The sequence below is a fragment of the Strigops habroptila genome, chromosome 5 (assembly GCF_004027225.2).
Source record: "Strigops habroptila isolate Jane chromosome 5, bStrHab1.2.pri, whole genome shotgun sequence".
Taxonomy (NCBI): domain Eukaryota; kingdom Metazoa; phylum Chordata; class Aves; order Psittaciformes; family Psittacidae; genus Strigops; species Strigops habroptila.
The window spans coordinates 30,932,246-30,949,718 of record NC_044281.2 but is presented as its reverse complement, the minus strand read 5'-3'; the positions used below and the strand labels follow the sequence as shown (position 1 = coordinate 30,949,718).

At 41.7% G+C, this 17,473-nt stretch overlaps 1 protein-coding gene across 2 annotated transcripts in view; it reads right to left on the bottom strand.

The window, feature by feature from the left end:
* CDHR1 (cadherin related family member 1) overlaps positions 1-17,473 on the bottom strand; it is a 45,015-nt gene that overhangs the window by 5,765 nt on the left and 21,777 nt on the right. For both annotated transcript variants that reach the window (XM_030488577.1, XM_030488578.1), the window contains 6 exons: positions 17,050-17,253; positions 13,932-14,084; positions 11,026-11,190; positions 9,130-9,197; positions 6,325-6,553; positions 5,153-5,407 (listed from right to left, as the gene is read on the bottom strand). In XM_030488577.1, the coding sequence (XP_030344437.1) occupies positions 5,153-5,407; positions 6,325-6,553; positions 9,130-9,197; positions 11,026-11,190; positions 13,932-14,084; positions 17,050-17,253 (1,074 nt within the window). The remainder of the gene's footprint in view (positions 1-5,152; positions 5,408-6,324; positions 6,554-9,129; positions 9,198-11,025; positions 11,191-13,931; positions 14,085-17,049; positions 17,254-17,473) is intronic.

Below are 17,473 nucleotides of genomic sequence, written 5' to 3'. Positions count from 1 at the left end.
GTATTGATTACCAACAGTGCCTCAGAACTGGGTCAACAAATAGTGCCACTTTCTAATTTATTTAGCTGTTGCTTTTTTCCTAAGAGGCATGCTGCATTTTGAAGAGTACTGATTTTTGTTGTATACATAAAAAAACCACAGATACACAATGAAATGAAAGCTGGTATGGAAAGCACTGTCATATCTCTGTGGGCCAAAACCTGGAAGAAACACTCTCTTCCTTAATAGCCATCAAAGAAGATAAAATACCACTGCTCACAAAATATAATGCTCTGCTGGTTTTTTGCTGTGAATTCACAGTTATAATGAGCGCTGGCCCAGAAAAGGGCTGGGGACAATTAGAGGGTTACAGAACTGTGGCAGAAGTTTGGAAGTATCTAAGCTGTTCCCATCAGCTTTGGGAAAGGAGAAGTCCAATCCTGGGACAAGAATAGAAAGATTAAAGTAACTATTTGGATTCGAAGATATCATCACCTATTTTTATTTAATGGACATGTATGGTCCCTTGCAGAAACCTTGTGACTGTCTGTCCTCTGCAGAGAAGCTCCTCAGTCCTGTGGAGTGCTGAAGTGCCCACTGACACTCACGAGCTTTGAGAGGCTCTAACATTGACACATGCTTTTGAAGCTGGTTTCATAAATCCAGCACTGTGAAGTTTCAGTATAGATAGATGCTTTCAGGCTGTGTACCTGAAGGGCAGTCTTTGGAAAACACCCCTCTGCAGCATGTGGGACTTATTCTTGCCATCCTTCTTCAACAGTGGTTTCCTCCTCAAAAACCTGAATTTTCATAGAATCATAGAATGGTTTGGGTTGGAAGGGACCTTAAAGATCATCTAGTTCCAATCTCCCTGGCATGGGCAGGGACGCCTTCCACTAGACCTGTTGCGCAAAGCCCCGTCCCACATGGCCTTGAACACTGCCAGGGATGGGGCAGTTGCAACTTCTCTGGGCAACATGTTCCCGTGTCTCACCACGCTCATAGTAAAGAACTTCTTCCTAATATCTAAATCTCCCCTCTTTCAGTTTGAACCCATTCCCCCTCGCCCTATTACTACACACCCTTGTCAAAAGTCCCTCTCCAGATTTCTTGTAGCCTCCGTTTAGGCACTGGAAGCTGCTCTAAGGTCTCCCTGAAGCCTTCTCTTCTCCAGGCTGAACAACCTCAACTCTCTCAGCCTGTCTTCACAGGAGAGGTGCTCCAGCCTTCTGATCACCTCTGTGGCCTTCCTCTGGACTTGTTCTAACAGGTTCACATCCTTCTTATGTTGTTATGTTTTCCAAAGACGATACCCATGTGTGTCTTTGCTACTGAAATGGTAACTAATTTTCTTTGCTTTTCTCTTTCCTGTCACAACAGTTTGCAGCGTGCAGACATCCACACCTCCTGGCAGCTTCTCAAGGGCCTTTCATAATGCATGGGTTGCAGTGAGCAGAACAAGTGGTTGATGTATCCAGAAGTTGGACACAACAGGAGTGTGTGGTTGAGCTGTTCAACCACAAGAGCAGCTAAAGCTCATCAGCTGTATTTAGCAGTCTAAGTAGGTGAAGCTGTTAAGAGCCCAAGCTATCACAGGTTATAAACAACTCAGGCTGTGTTGACTTGAGCAATTGGATTTGTGCAACAAACCAGCTGGTTCTGTGGAGCTCAATTCCACATATTCAGCATTTCTGGAGTTTTGCTTCAGATTGCTCTAGCCTGGTTGCAGGGACAGACTGCTTGCTAGTGCCAAAGCACAACTGGTGTGCTTCCTAAACACATTTTCATCTGAAAGAAATACACTTTGTGTGCTTGGAGCTATCTGAGATATGAACCATCCCACAGTAATGTGGGCTGATAAGGAGATTTGCCTCAGAAGTAACTCCTGATCTGAGGTAGAACACAAGCTGCCCCCTCCAGTGCTTATTCCAAAGAGCAGTGCTATGACTGTATATGAAGGCTGCATTTACATCACTTTGCAATACAAACGCCAGCATGGGACAAGACTTCTCAAATCAAACCAACCTTCTCTAAACAATTGTTTTCAAGGTCCAGAAAGCAGAGGCTAACTGTTCTGCAAATGTGGTAAAGGATGTTTAGTGCCATCAGCAACCACAGTTTCCATGGTTGCAGGGTTAATATGAGAGACAAGGAGATCTCCACGTTAATTCACAGAAAGTATTTGTTGAACCTTTCAATTAGGAGAATCCAAAACTGAGACTCACCAGCTATATTTAGAAGTCTAAATGAGTGGCCAAAGCTATTAAGGACTGGAGATTATGCTGTCTAAATGTGGATTTAAGCCTCAGTCCATGAAGAGGTGTAAATAAACACTCCCATATATTTGCAGAATCTCAGTGGAGTAACGAAGAGGCAGAGGGATCTCCCCATCAGGCCAACCTTCAGGATCAGGAGTGGGAATCAGCTTTCTATGAAAATCTCAGGCAGCAGAAGTAGATTTTTGATTGAGACATAAGAGTGAAAAAAGAGCGGCTTTTTCAGCACGTTTCTTATTCTGTTGAGAAAGGATAGATTAACAGTCGCCACTCAATACCAATTTCCATAAACCCAGACTCAGTTAAATTAAAAGGCCTCCGGATTTTTTTATCACTATATTATTCCAAGAGCAAAAGGTCCTTTTGATGCGCAATACTGCTGAACTTAGCCACAAGGCATCTATCTCAAAGGGCACAGCCTTGCACTAATTGCAATGGTAAATGTTAATCAGAAAATATGCCTGTTTAATTACTTAGTGTGATTAACACTGCAGGAAACCTCTAGAGGATGCAGTCAAAAATATCTTCCTTATCCAAAATCAGTAATACATAAATGCCCACCAAACAGCTAGCCAAAAGAGGCTTTTTACAGCTGGAGAACAGAGGGATGAAATATACATTTGTAACAGCCTCAGAGAGAAAGCCAAAGAGTACACAATGTTCCTATACCTGTTCTTCTTCACAAACTCTTAGCAGTGACTGCACTGTCTCTGGGACATAGAGAGGCACCAAAGGTTTTGTACGCTGGCACTGCATTGCATCTCACTCACATGCAAGCTGAAATTTGAGAGAGGTTTTTGCAAGGAGATGTGATGCTTTTGGATTAAATCAAAACAAAACCAAACCAACACAAATCATTGCAAGCAATGGAAGAATTATTGGAGAAATGTACAAAAGCTTATGAAGGATGCAACATTAGATTAGCAGTGCAGAGCCTGCTGAAGAGACCTACTCAAGTGAAGAAAGAAGATACTGTTGCTATCTCAGACTCTGTGTTGGGATTTTGCATCAAGAAGAGCATGGGAGAAAGAGAAATAAAAACTGAGAAGAATCCATGTCTCACTGCCCTCTCTGCTTCCCCTTTAGACTTTATCCCTCACTTTTGCCAAATCTGTGCCCCTGGTGGGGGAGGGAAGGAACCAGAGGGGAAACTTTGTATAAGACAGGTGCTGATGTTGCTGCAAGCACAAGAAGGAAACCACTAAACAAGCTGCTTAATTTCCTTCCAGATGTCCTTCATCAACCGGTTTAGGGATAGATCTCCCGCAGAGAGGTATGGGGCACCCTCACTCCCCTTGACACCCCTCAGCCCTGTACCTTTGCCCCACATACTAGCAGAGAAGTCACCAGCTCATCGGGAGAGAAGGGAAAACTGGAGGCTAGATGCTGGGGGCCAAGACTGAGGACAGTGCCTGTGGCCACCTGATACCACGCACTCCTGGAAGGTGCACTCTGTGAAAAGCCTGGAAGCAAAAGTCAGGGAGGACAGGAGCTCCCACTGTTGGCTGCAGGTAGAAATTCTTGTTATATAAAAACCACCAAAACTTCTGGTTTCCATGGGAAATCAAAATGTTAAGCAGTTTATTTCCTTTATATCAGAAAGAATGGCTAAATCTCTAGAGTAACCACAGAAACCCAGCATGTGCAGTCCCCCAGCTCCACGTGTCATAGCCTTGAAGCAGCATGTTCTGCCCATGACGAGCCCCAGCACCACTGCATGGCAGCTTTCAGGGAGCCTGCAGCAGGGCTGGCCAGCACCATGCCAGGTACCCCCTCTGCTAGGGCAGACCCAAGTCCCCTGGCAGTTCTGGCAGGTCAGGCGCTGACAACAGAGACCGAGAGTTACTCCTGTGCTGCTGGTAGCTAAGTTTACTTTGCCAATGTGCACGGGTGTTCTCTGAAGACAACTCTTAACTTCCAGCAGGCTCTGAACTGTGTATATGAAGTATCATATAAATGCACCTGATAAGGAGTATCAGTGGAATAAGAGGGGACGGAGAAAGACTGTGACAAATAAAGGAGCAGTAGGTGCATTTTGACCAAAGAGAAGGCCAGCTGCTCTCTGTAGGAAGAGATTTGCATCTTTGCCCAGTATGTGTGTGGTCCAGAGATTGTCAGGCTAATGATGTGTTTCTCATCTACTTTAAAGCCCATTTCCTCCCTGCTGGTACTTACTTAAAGGCATGGCAAGGCAGTTACAATAAATAAGAATCATGCAAGCATATGCTGCTTGTTCTTTTGTTGATGTACAAGTTGGACTAACAGGAAACTCAATCTATGTGTGCTATCTTTTAGAGTCTTCTTGTTTTGTCTGCTGATAATACTGCAATTATTAAACTCACATCCAAAAATCTACGTACTTTAAAGCATTTCTATAATAGTTTTCTCACTTTTCCTCTGTCACTTATGTTGACATGCAAAACTGGTCTGATTTATTTCACTCTGGCCCCAGCTATTTTCCATTCACTTTTTGTAGGCGAAAAGGATTGTTTTCTTCTCTTAAATTCAATAAAAAAAGCAGAAATTTAGCAGTCAGGATTTACCTTTACTCTCAGAAGTCTGTAGCCCTTTATTTGCATCTATCCTAATAATCAGATGCAAGAAATTAATCGCCCAACCACATTATGCTCCTACCTTCGTACTTTTGCAATTTCTCTGATCTAAATGTCTTTTACACTTGTGGCTGTAGAATCCAGCTTCACCACAAGGCTCTAGAAACACTCTACAAAGCAAAGCTAGCAAAGAGGGAGAAGGAACGGCGGGCAACTTTTTGGCTGTAGATTTCAACTCCTGAAGCATTTTTAAAGTACTCAGGAATGAAGCAAGCAGTGTCTACTCATTGGTGCCTCTCAAGGATCATCTCACATAAGGATTTTTAAAAAAAAACATTTGCTTACCTCCTCTGTGATATCAATTTTCAGAACTGCTGTGGTACTGAAGGATGGGGAGCCCCTGTCTTTGGCCTGCACCACCACTGACCATATGCAGTCTTTGTTCTTTGTGATGTTGTGGATGATGTCCAGGGAACGGATATAGGATTTCAGCTTGATCTCCCCAGTGCTTTGGTCTATATCAAACACATTGGCTGGATCTGCTTGCATGATGGAATAATCCACAATGTTGTTGGGTTCTTCTGCATCTTGATCTATAGCCTGGTAGGAGAAGTGTAAAGAATAAAGATGTTATTGTTTGTATCTTTGCCTGAAGACAAAACTCAGGGTTTCTGAGCATTCATTTCGGATAATATCCGTGCTGTGACTGGGCTGTTTTTCTTTCATCTTGGAAACAATTTCCCTTTTTCTGGTATCAGCTATGCCATTTTCTAGTGAAAAACAGCAGGACTAGAGTTATTTTTGTATAAGCGATTTTTGAGATTAAACAAAATCAGAGGAAAAACTGAACCGTAACCTATTTGTAGAATGCAAATGGTCCACTGCTGCGGAGTTTCTTGCACAGCATGAGGGACAAATGTGAAGTGATAGAGAACAATGGGATTAGATCCACACTATAAACTATAGCTGCCTTAATTTTTGTGCTGTGGTATTTTTTCTGCTAACATTACATGTTGTGTAACCTTCACTATATGCATTCAAATATGTGTAACACAAGATGTTCTGCTCCTTTGCCTGTGAGTTGTTATTGCAATTTTTTAACCTCCTTTTCCACACTGGATCAATGAATACAAACCTGCAAAGCAAAGGGAAAGAAGTCGTGTGGTTAGGCACAAAGGCGTGGCAGGAAGGTTAGGTATTCAAATCGCTGTACTTTCATTCACTCATCTTATTTGGGCTTCTTATAATCTCTCTATAATCCAGGATCCTCCACCAGTGGGTGGTTCAAATACTGTAACAGAACTGTATCTTTTGCTTATAGAATTTTTCGCTCTCAGCAGTCCGTAAATACTATCATTCCATGCTTTAATCCACTTGTTACATGTACATGGCTGTGCAAAATAAAGCCACAGGAAAAGCCAACTTTCAGACATTCATCATGTTTCCTGAACAATATACATCAGAGCTGGGGCTTTTCCAAAGCACTCTGCTTTGTGACGCACTGTGTTGTCTCTCACCTGTATCTTCACTGGTGACCCAATGATCATCGTCTTTTCCTGGATGTTTTCATTGAACTCTGGAGAGTGGTCATTGACATCTAGCACAGTGATAAACACTTCAGCCAAGCTGTATTTCCCATCTGTGTCCTCTGCCTTCACATAGAAATTATACTTTGAGTTCACTTCAGCATCTAATACAGCCCAGGGCTGGGTATAAATTATGCCTGCTGATGGGTGGATTAGGAACCTGCAAAAGAAGCATGTAACGACTTTTGGGTTTTTTGGTCACTTAATGTGTGTTTACAGCCTGGGGCAAAGGTGGGCTTTAAACATTGAAATGCTGTGCCAAAAGATTGCTTACTCTTCATCTAACTCCTGTCTGGCTAGTTCCTTTAGGCCTTAAAACCAGACAGTTATCAGTGCCTGGTGTTTTGCGATCTATTGAGCATTAGCCATTTTAGCTGCATTTTCTGTTAAAGTCTTTGTCCTCAGTAAATGCTCAGTGTGATGGTCTTCTCCTAGAATGATTTCTTAGTGTTAAAACATTAAGGAACTGGTTTTTTGTGGGTTTTTTTTTCTTTTTTCTTCCTAGTTTATAATTACAATATATTAGATCATGTCCTGCATAAATTAAGATTGATCGATATCACCTTAACAGCTAAAGGAAGCATGCTGCGTATCATATTTAAGCTCTTCACTTCTCAGAATGGGTAAGAAAAATGGCTGCTCTCAAATCCCGCAAAGTGTGGGGCTAATTATCTCCTCCAAAAATAATGACTTTTTCATAGACTGGCTCTGGGATGGAGTGGGTGTTCAGATTTATCCGTAGCAAGTTCAATTCTACGCATTTGTAATTACTGATACACTGTCAAAAGTGTCAGCCAAAAGCCTGGATTTATAGAGAAGATACCAACACGGTGTCTTTTTAAAATGGACTGCCAGCGCAGGTTCCAAACAGTACAGTTTTAAACAGATGAAAGGTTTTATATACCCTTTAATTAATGTACAGGATAACAAAATATTTTCTGTATTCCAACTGTGAGCGCAATTGAGAGTGATTGTAAAAGGGGCACTTAATAATCCAGAACCTTCAATTGTCTTCATTACCTCGCTAAATATAAAGAAGTCTTGATGAAAGCCAGGACATAGAGTTGGAAAGATCTGTGCAAACTCTTGATAGGAGACAGTGCCTATGCTGAGTGCCTCCTTAGTACACAACCCAGGCTAACCATGCAGAGAGGACTCTCATCACCCCCATTTTAGTGGAAGAATAGAAGCACAGAAATGCGAAGGCATTACAGCAGTGTTCCCCACTCCCGCTGAGAGCTTAGATGTAGCATAATGGTTTCACCGTCAACAGTTAATACGATTCTTCTTTACTCTAGTACAACTCATCTTTCTGCCAATGCAACTACATATCCACTGATGAAACCCCTGAGACAGAAAAAGTCATGTGTCTAATTGAAACTCTCACATCTGCATCAAACTTGTGTGTTCAGCAGATCTGGAGGTCCCAGGGCTAGGCAATCAATCCAGCCTTACAGAGACATGCCATTCTGGCACAAAGAAAAAAAAAATTCATACTTAAGAAGGAGGAAAAAAAGTAGTCACTCTCAATTTCTTCATTCATTCAGCATAAGAACAGTGAGTCTGAGCATCCCCATAATTCCAATCAGAATAAAGTTGCACTCACATTTTTTTTCTAAATCCTTAGTCAACAGCCTTCACAAGCTTCTTTGCACCAGCTGCTATATTCTAAACCTAAAAGGTCTGCCTGCATGACATGACCTTTGCCTGCTTGCCCCTATGCAGTTAACAGCTAGCTTAAGGACTTACTGAAGAGCTCAAAATAATCCATCGTGGAAATGCTCCTGTGTGTGTACCCTTCCGGCTACAGAAGAGGTTCACCCTTAACATCTTGGATTTTGGATTTTAATTATGCCTCCTAAAAGGCTTTCACTTTAACAGGAAGAGTTCGGCTTTAACTACAGGTGAATAATGTACAGATAAAAACGGATTCTGGGGATAAGCCATACCCCAGAGCTGCAAGTTCCAGCAGCAATAACCGTGATGGCCAGAGATGCTAGCCATGGCTAGCCATGGGCTGGAGAGCCCCAGCAAATGGGCCAGGGCAACTGCTAGGATGGAATCAGCGCGGGAGAAACCAGTGTTTCAGGTTCAGGATGTTCTTACCCAGCACTGTCCCCCAAAACAGGGAGAGGGAGCTAGGCATCATTACAAAATCAAGTAAGAGAAATCAAGTGAACATCAGATTTCGTTCTTCTGGACTATGCAGGACTATGAGGTTTAAATATACAAAATGCTTTGAACACCCAATGCAGCTGGCCTCCAAAGCTGAAGTTTATGTTCTTGAAAGTCTTGTCTGACTTACGCTGGCAAGAGTTGAAACTGAACTATCTATACAACTGTATGGGAAGTAAAGGGGAAAGAGCAAGGTTTTTTTTTTGTCCTCCATAACTGATTTTTCACAACAACTAGACCAAAATCTCCTCTTCCTCTTATAAGTGTTTTTTAAATGGTGATTGAACAGATCCTCTGTACTGGTACTTCAGCTGCCTTATGTCTCTTTGGGGGCTTGTGGGTAAAATTCCATGGGTTCATGAAGCAGATGTTTAATGATCACACTAGTTTTTCTGCTGTTGTTTTCACAGAACTCACAAAGAACATGGCATAAATGTCCTTGGAACTGAGCAGGTCAAGAATGAGTCATGAGTCTGTTCTTTAAAAAAAAAAAATCTTTTAAAACTCTGCTTAAATGTTATGTAGTTTTCTTTCTTTTTTTTTTTTTTTTTTTTTACTTACAGATCTGCTCCTGCTCCATAGATGGAGTACTTGACTTCTCCCCAAAGCCCTGAATCAGGATCTGTAGCCTTAAGAAAATAAGAGAATCATCCTTTACTAATTTGCAAAAGAGAAATGTTTAATTTTTCTTTCTAAAAACAGGCCATGTAAAAACCCAAACGCTTTTCACACTTTTTGCCATCACATTTTTAGGGGGAAATCACATAAACCAAATGTACACCTAGCAAAGTGCAAAATATAACACAAGGAAATGCCACTGGTTGTCCCAGGAAGCTGCTAAGATGCTGCCTGCCTCCTGGCCAGGCTGGTGCCCAGAGGCTCTAGCTGGGAGAAAGCCACTAGATGGCTCTATCTGTTGACATTTAACATAACCTTCCTTTAATAGAGATGGAGCTAATCTTAATGACACAAGCAAACTGCCCATTCTCAAACCTTTCTAATTATCAGTTAAATATTAATGTATATTCCCTAGACAAAATTATTTACTTTATATAGAGTATTTTTTAAGCCTCTGCTTGTTTAATTGGTTCAATTTAAAGTAATGCATAACAAATGCTTCAACTTCTATGTTTCAGGTTTTTTTATATTTTAATCACTCTTGTGCCTGTGTGATTATTTTGTAATGCAGATACTACACCAGATGATATCTTTGTTCCAGACTCTTGCTGGCTTCCTTTCTTAGCTCAGGATTAGGAAACCTATTGATTTGGTAACAGCTATTTCCAGAAGTTCCTACTTCTCTGATAGCTCTGAGGACATGTTGATAGCATATGACAGTAAATTTTATATGGACTTGCCAGCTGCAATGACCTGTGTGCCTTGGCTCAGAATGGGTAATTTTGTTGTTTTGCAAACTTATTTTAAAGTTCTTTTTTTTATTTTTTGCTGCTGTTCACCTCCTAGTATTTTTTATTCTTCTTGCTACAAAGATAGTGATGTTTGGGAATCTGTTTTCTGCAGCTTTCCTCCTAGTTTCTTCTAATAAAACTTTCTGTACTGTTTATGTTCTACTTCTTCTTTCATTCTTCCACCCCTAAAATTTGCCTTCAGCACTTTCTTATTCTGATTCTAATTTTCTTTCTTACTTGCAGTCAGCATGTGCTGAAGATCTCTGGCAACCTGCCTCCATCATTCTTACCCATCCGAGAGGCATCTGCAAGGTGACTTGCATCACCCACAGAGCCCCAGATGATGAGGTGCTTTCTCGGCTCTGTGACATGAGGTCTGTTTCCAGTCATAGCAGTCGCATTAAAGAGATACAGCTCACATCAGCAGCTGAAAATGGTTCTCCAGCACATATGGTCTATGTAATACCCTGACTTTCTGTCTATGAAAATGTGAGATACTGGAAAATCCATAGGCATATTTTTCCCACTGTGAGAAGATACATACATAGGGATTCTTCTTTCCATGCTCTAAGCGTTTTAATGTTATATTCTTGTCTTCATTAACTGTCTAATTATGCATTTAGCAGCCAGATTCCTCCCACTAAAAGGAGACTAATACTGACTAAGCAGCCATCTTGTTTTCTTTTTACTCATACTTAAGCTAGCAAACCCAGTAAATCCAATTCCGCTTAGTCATAACTAAATCTTCCTGCTGGACACTGATTTGGCTGGGGCTGTCTTAGTACTCACAGACCTTGTGATTTGTGTTAAAAGGAGATGGCCTTTAATTAAAAACCAAAATAAATTTATGGTTCTGAAAAACGTTTGCCTAAAAGTTTATTTTTTCAGAAGTGGTTTTTTTTGTTGATTCTGGAAAGGTTCTGGAGTTCGGTCTGGAAGCTGAATGGCGAGTAAGATTTGCTACTTGTCTCTGTCCCCTATTTTTAAGATACTGTCTCCAGAGACACCTAGAAAAGAGAGCATTTCTTAAGAGATGAATGCAACTTACTGTAACAGCAACTACGTTTGAGCCCCCTGGGGAGTTCTCAGGGATCCTGGCAATGTAGTAGTCAGAAGAGAACTTTGGGACATTGTCATTGGTATCCAACAAGCGTATCACTACATCAGCTGTTGAGCTGAATTTCTCCGGTGTGTTCACCTCTATTGCAAGAAGCTGAGAAGAGAAAACCGAAGAATTACTACAAAACAGCGATTATTATTTCTTAAAGGAGCTTCCTTCCACTAATCATGGCACATTGGCGTATTTTAGCCTGGTTGGCTCAAAACCAGGGACATGATGAGTTAGGTCAGCGTGCAGCCCAGGCTCATTTTTGCATGCTTGCAATAGGTAATCAGCTGTGGAAAAAGCACGTCAAACCTGTGTATATATAGTAGACTTCATGTGACAGATGTGGTTCATCATAACTAACCAACACAGCTGAAAAGCCATAACAGAAGCAAGCAAACACCCATCCCTGGGCAGTTCCTAGAAACTAGGGAAACATAAGCACTGAATGATTTTGAATAATCATGGAAATTTGATCATTATCCTTTGCAGAAGATGCTTACATTCTTCATTAGGAAAGAAGTCAGGGCAATAAACAGGGTAAAGAGATGAGACAACTGGTGCCCTGAGATGTCTGGAAGCAACAGTACTACAACCGCAAATGCAGGATGGTCAGGGATGCAGCATGTACAGCAGAATCCCATTGCACAAAATTTGTGAGGACTCCTGCCACCAGGCTTCTGGGAACTCTACTCTCACTGCCTCATGCTGATTAGGTTGTTATCACATACCCACAGGGACTTTTGAATTACCTCACTGTCTCTGAGGGCAAACAAGTGAACTCTGGCATAACACATTCTCATAACTCTGCTCATGTGAAAAGGGTGGCAACCACACACAGCATGAACAGGGATAGGAGAAGTCAGCAGCATGGATGTTCTGGCTAGCCATCAGCAGAGCTTAACGCCAGTGCATACCTATCGCATCCCTCAGCTGAGGGATGGCAGTGCTGGGTTAGCAAGGTGGTTTCTCACATTGCCCCTTAATGTACAGCTAATTGATGCAGGGAAGAGCAGCCACCACAGAGAAGGAAGCCCATGACAAGGTGAGACAACAATATGTGTCCCCTTTGGCAGAGGGACTTGAGATCTAAAAGGCCAGGCTGGAGGGGTACAAATTACAGCAGCTGCTATACCTTGGGAAACCCACTCTAACTCTTGGACAGCTGAAAATGAAGGATGTCCTGACTAATTATGTTTACGAGCCAGTCCTAAATGGAAGATAGATTTTCTCTAGTAGCCTTTGATTCAGGTAGGTTTTCAGTGCATCTCTCAGTCAAATTAATTTTAACTCCTCTCTGGCATTTTACTGTTCAATAACAAACCAAAACCCCCTGAGAACAGCTTCTCAAAATTGCTGTGGGATGGATACATGTTGTGTAGAAATAAGAATCTACTTCATCCAAAATTCTAACCAGAATGACTACTTGGTAACTAAAACGGGGTAGGAAGTGATTTGAACTTTTCAGGGAAATGGAGACAGCAATGAGGTCTTTATAAATTATTTGCTGCCATATATTACTACCATATCATACAGCTGCACCTTCTTCATTTGGAATCTAGACAAAGGATCCACATTTTTAGCAAAGCCTTATGGTCTTTCTCCAGTAGAAAAAAAAATTTCATCCAAAAAATCAGAAAAAAAAAAAAAGAAAGTGAATAATTGCTTAAGCTAAAAAAAATATGTATTATTTTTTCTGGTAATTAACGCTTTCAGTGTTCATAGCGATCACATTAACTACTTTGATTTCTATTAGTATTCATGAGGAGGCCATGTGTAACTTCTTTGCTGGTCTTCTGATAGTTTAACCTGAATAAATGTGCACTTACTATAATTAGTGTCGGCAGCACTTCATAGCCCTTTCAGAATCTTCCATTTTAATACAATAATGATGCCTCATAGTTTCGTAGCATCTATAACCTATGAAGCTCAAAATGACTAAGGAACATTACAAGAGGAGACATGAAGCATATTGCAATGGAACTAGGTAAGGACACAAAGTAAAGCATATAGCACAGGTGAGAAAAAAATCCAGGAAGTTGGCTTCTGGGCTGTGCAAACGCCACCATTTTGTACAAAGTCAAAATGAGCATATGTTAATACTCAGCTAGATAGTGTGGGCATTTTTATTTTAATGATTTCAGGGATTGTCTACACCATTCTTTGCAGTCAGAACTGAACCATCTATACTCATGTTCACAGGCGGCTGACACAAAACTAGACTACTTAATTATATTGTTGATGAGCCAATGAATCCATCAAGGAAAGTGCGAATGCAAGGGTCCAGCTTTTGGAAGCTGGTTCTTGTATGGCTAGGTTAGAGCATGGGTGAGGTAGATTCAGGTCAGTCTGCAAAAGGCCGTATAGATACATACACTCTGACAAAGGCAGTGAGCAATTTTTGGTAATTATCTTCCAGTCGGCTGGGGTCTTCAGCCTGCCAACATTCAAAAGCATGATCATGAACAAAATTACTTAGGACTAAGCGGGTAAAGTTCTGGCCCCAGAGAAATAGGATTTCATCCTGTGCATTCATCACTGTAAGAGCAGAAATAACACCCTTAGGGTTCAGTCTAGAATTATTCAGAGCCACTAACATGTGCAGTCTCCACAGAGAGATAATACTCAACATTTTGCACTGACTAGACTAAATTAGTTCACAGATGCATCCATTAAACCTTTGGAAGTTGATGAACCGGAGGCTGAAATGAATTTCCCTTACATGGAAATGTCACTGACAAGGCATCAGACAGCTCTGGGTGGATTAAGAAGCTAAATCTCATCAGATACATAAGCCATCATCTACATATCATACATACAGGCTGAGAGGACCCGGAAAGTGGAAGTACCTTGAAGGTTAACACCTTGAATTTTTCGTAGTCAATAGCAGCAGAATTTTCCACTATTATCGTAACCTGAGCCTCATTCAGGACAGTTTGAGGAACCACTTGGAAGATGCCACCAGGTCCAACAAGACGGAGGTTGAATTTAGCATTGGCTCCCTGTGAATAAAAGCAGACACAGCATTGTTTTCAGTGAATGATGCATTTCTTACAGCCTAGACTGGCTCTGTTTCTTCACACTGTATAATATCAGAATAAGTCTTACTGCTTAGAACCCTCTGCTCTCCATCTCCTGGGTAAGAGGCTGCTAAGAAGCTTAGTTAAATAATCCCTCCAGCCCTGGTCACGAAACGGACACAGCTTTTCTTAAAATAGACTGACAAGCTCGGTTATTCTTTCAGTCAGAATGGAAAAATCCTGCAGCAGGACTGGCTAAGAGAGGGATCTTGTGCCAAGCGGCCTTGGGTTTTGTGCCTCACACTGTGAGCTAGTGCAGGTGACAGAGATGACACGGTGTGCACATTGGCAGGCAAGTCCTGCCTCCTCCTGGTTCCTGCCAAGGTAAGACAACTGAATTGCCTGTCAGGACAACAGACACCTCAAACACTCAGCCTGGGTGCTAAGAGCTCATAGCCTGGGATGATGATGAAGAACCACGAAGACGTGCAATTTCCAAACAGAGGTGGTATGCTACAGTTTGCATTGACTGGATTAAACTAGCCCAGAGTTACAGCCATTAAACTTTTTGGAAGTTGATGCACTTGGGAGGACATAGGAGCTCCACTTGTGCAGAATAAAATCTGATGTGCATTTGGCAGATCAAGGTAAAGTGAGAAGCCAAATCCCATTATATAGATAAACCTTCTAGCCAGAGAGGACGTGGAAAGCAGCAGTATCTAAAAGGTTACCACCAGTTGTGTGTGAGTTAGGAAGAGTGAGCCAGAGCCAGTTGCCACACCAATTCTCTTAAACCAAACTGGGGCACCAAAGAGGAGAGACGAAATGGTGATTCTCATATTTCTGTCTTACAAGGAAGGTGGGAAAATGAGCTGAGCCCACGTTACCAACCCTCTGGGTACAGCAATTTCTCAAATCATGTCATCTTTGCACTGTGACAAACCAACCAGATTCACCACCTGCCTGGTGTCATGTTCTCCCCCTAGCACGAATCTTGAGATGAAGAATTTCTACTAGTAACTTTTAAACAGGGTAACTCTACTTTCAGCTGTATCTCTGGACGGCTTGTTATGAACACTTCTTGCTGCAACCCTAGCTCATGTCAAGAGGAAAAGTGTTCAGCAGTAGTCCCCCAAGGGAAACAAAGACCTTGGACTCTCCTCCAGACTTAATGGTCTGCGTTGCTTGGTCATATAAACCTCTGCAGCTACAAAGATGACAACAGGTTCTCTTTTGCTGGGTAGTAAAGCCAAAAAACACAAAGCCAGAGCTGCTTGACTATGGAAAATACTGCTGATGGGGAAAGTGTTTTGTCTCACCATACAAAGTCTCCTGCCCTTGGGACTGTACGTGACTGGATGGACAGTGGCATGGGGCAGGGAGGAAGAGAACTGCCTCCCTCCAGCAGCTGAGTGACTTCTGACACTGAAGTCCCCTGAACCCATATCTTCTCAAAGTAAGCCATGCTGCTGCATGTCTCCAAGCAGCCAGTCATGAGACACAGGAATGTCTGAAGGAACAATAGCACTGAGCCCCTAAGCTGTGTCTGATGGATAAAGAGGGCTGAGGAAGAAAATTCTGTATAATGTTCTTGTAAGTAAAGATGGCATTTTCATCAAACTGTAGGTCTAAAGCAGACCTCACCCACAGCTTCCTCCTCCTCACCTGTTCCAGCCACTCCCCCAAAAGAGTCACTAATGGCTGTGACAGAAGCAGACATATGTTTAATTTTCTTCTCTATATAGCCCACTTGCGCAGAAGAGAAAAATTTGCATTCTATGCCTTGACAGAAAACCAACCCAACCTAGAGTAATGTTTTATACAGTACTAGGAAGCTTCTTGACATATCTATACAGTGTATCTAGCAATGCTTTCTGCTTATTTTGTAGCCTAACTTGCAGCCTAAATGTTTTTTCGGCCTACATATGATACATATCTACATTGTCTCTAAATAGAAGAGATGAGTTTTGTTTCTTTCCTTCCGCAGCAACATCCTCTGTGACAATAGCAAGATAGACGTAGAACTGCTTTGAAAGCAGTAATTTTTCTGCTTGCTGCAGAGCAGCAGCAGGGAGGGAGGAAGAAGCTAGTGAGTTTGATAGAGCACAATACAGTCAAAACAGTACAATACTGAGCACAGTTATATAACAGCGCTCTTTCCAATAGTAATACAGTTCTCAGATGCATTAAGCTTTGCTCTTGTCACTACCTAACCCCTGGCTAACTCAGTCGGATGCCATTCATACAGTATTTAGCTTAGGAATCCCTATAGCAACCATCACCATAGTATCTATGGGCATCACAGGTCAGTTAAATAGCAGGCTGAGATGGATGGAGTCTTCTTTCCTTTATCTGGCTAGACATAGTCTTTGTCAGTTGGCATAATTTATAAGATTACCTAAAAATATCACTCCATTGGGAATGATTTATCAAAGCATGTACTGCAGACTCTGGCTGTTATGTAAGAGTCAAAGGATAATATATTGTAATAAAACCAGTGTAAGAGTATGGACTGCATTGTTTCTATCAGGGGCTTAGAAGATACAGACAGAAATTGCACTTAAAGTGCAATTACTAAAATGATTGGAAACTCTAAGTAAATCACCAATGGAATTACATTCTCGGACATTACACTGGTAACAACTGAATTTAACTAGAAGTTAGGGGAAGTTCATAAGGACTGTTCAACTTCAGCTGCTGCAAGAACTGGGCTGCAGGTTTAGGACCACCCTTCTCAACATAAGAGTAATGTGACAGATTAAGTATACTTCTGCATCCAAATTCTCTGTGGTAATGGACCCTACAACTACTTTGTCTGCCCTAGGCTTTGGGGGAATGCAGGTGAAATAGTTGAGTTCCTAAAAGGACATTTCTCCATCTGACAGCTCTTTCTAGTCTTTGGGAAAATAGGACAGGAATACTGAAAGTCCTCATAATTTCCATTTACCTGATCTGAATCATTGACTGTAATCTTCAATCCCCTCAAGATTTCACCCTCTGGGGGATGCTCGTACATGGTCAGCTCAAATTTGTTCTGAGGACCGTTTTCTCCATAGAACGTTGGTGGATGGTTGTTGAGGTCGACCACCCGTATAGTCACCGTGGAAAAAGTGTACGCTGAGATGTCACCTTCCTGACCGACTTCTGATGCCTGCAGCAGGCAGGAGAGAGAACGATGGTGGTATACTCTCTTTCATCACTTTCATGTTCAGGTGTTACCTGCATGTACAAATCACCCTAACACACAAACTTGTACAAAGATTCACAGCCTTATATTTCTCTAGAAATCTTAGTCCATTTCACTTTGAAGTTTATGATAATTACAAGATTATAGTAATAAACCAGTCCCAATAAAGCTCCAGTGAAAAAAT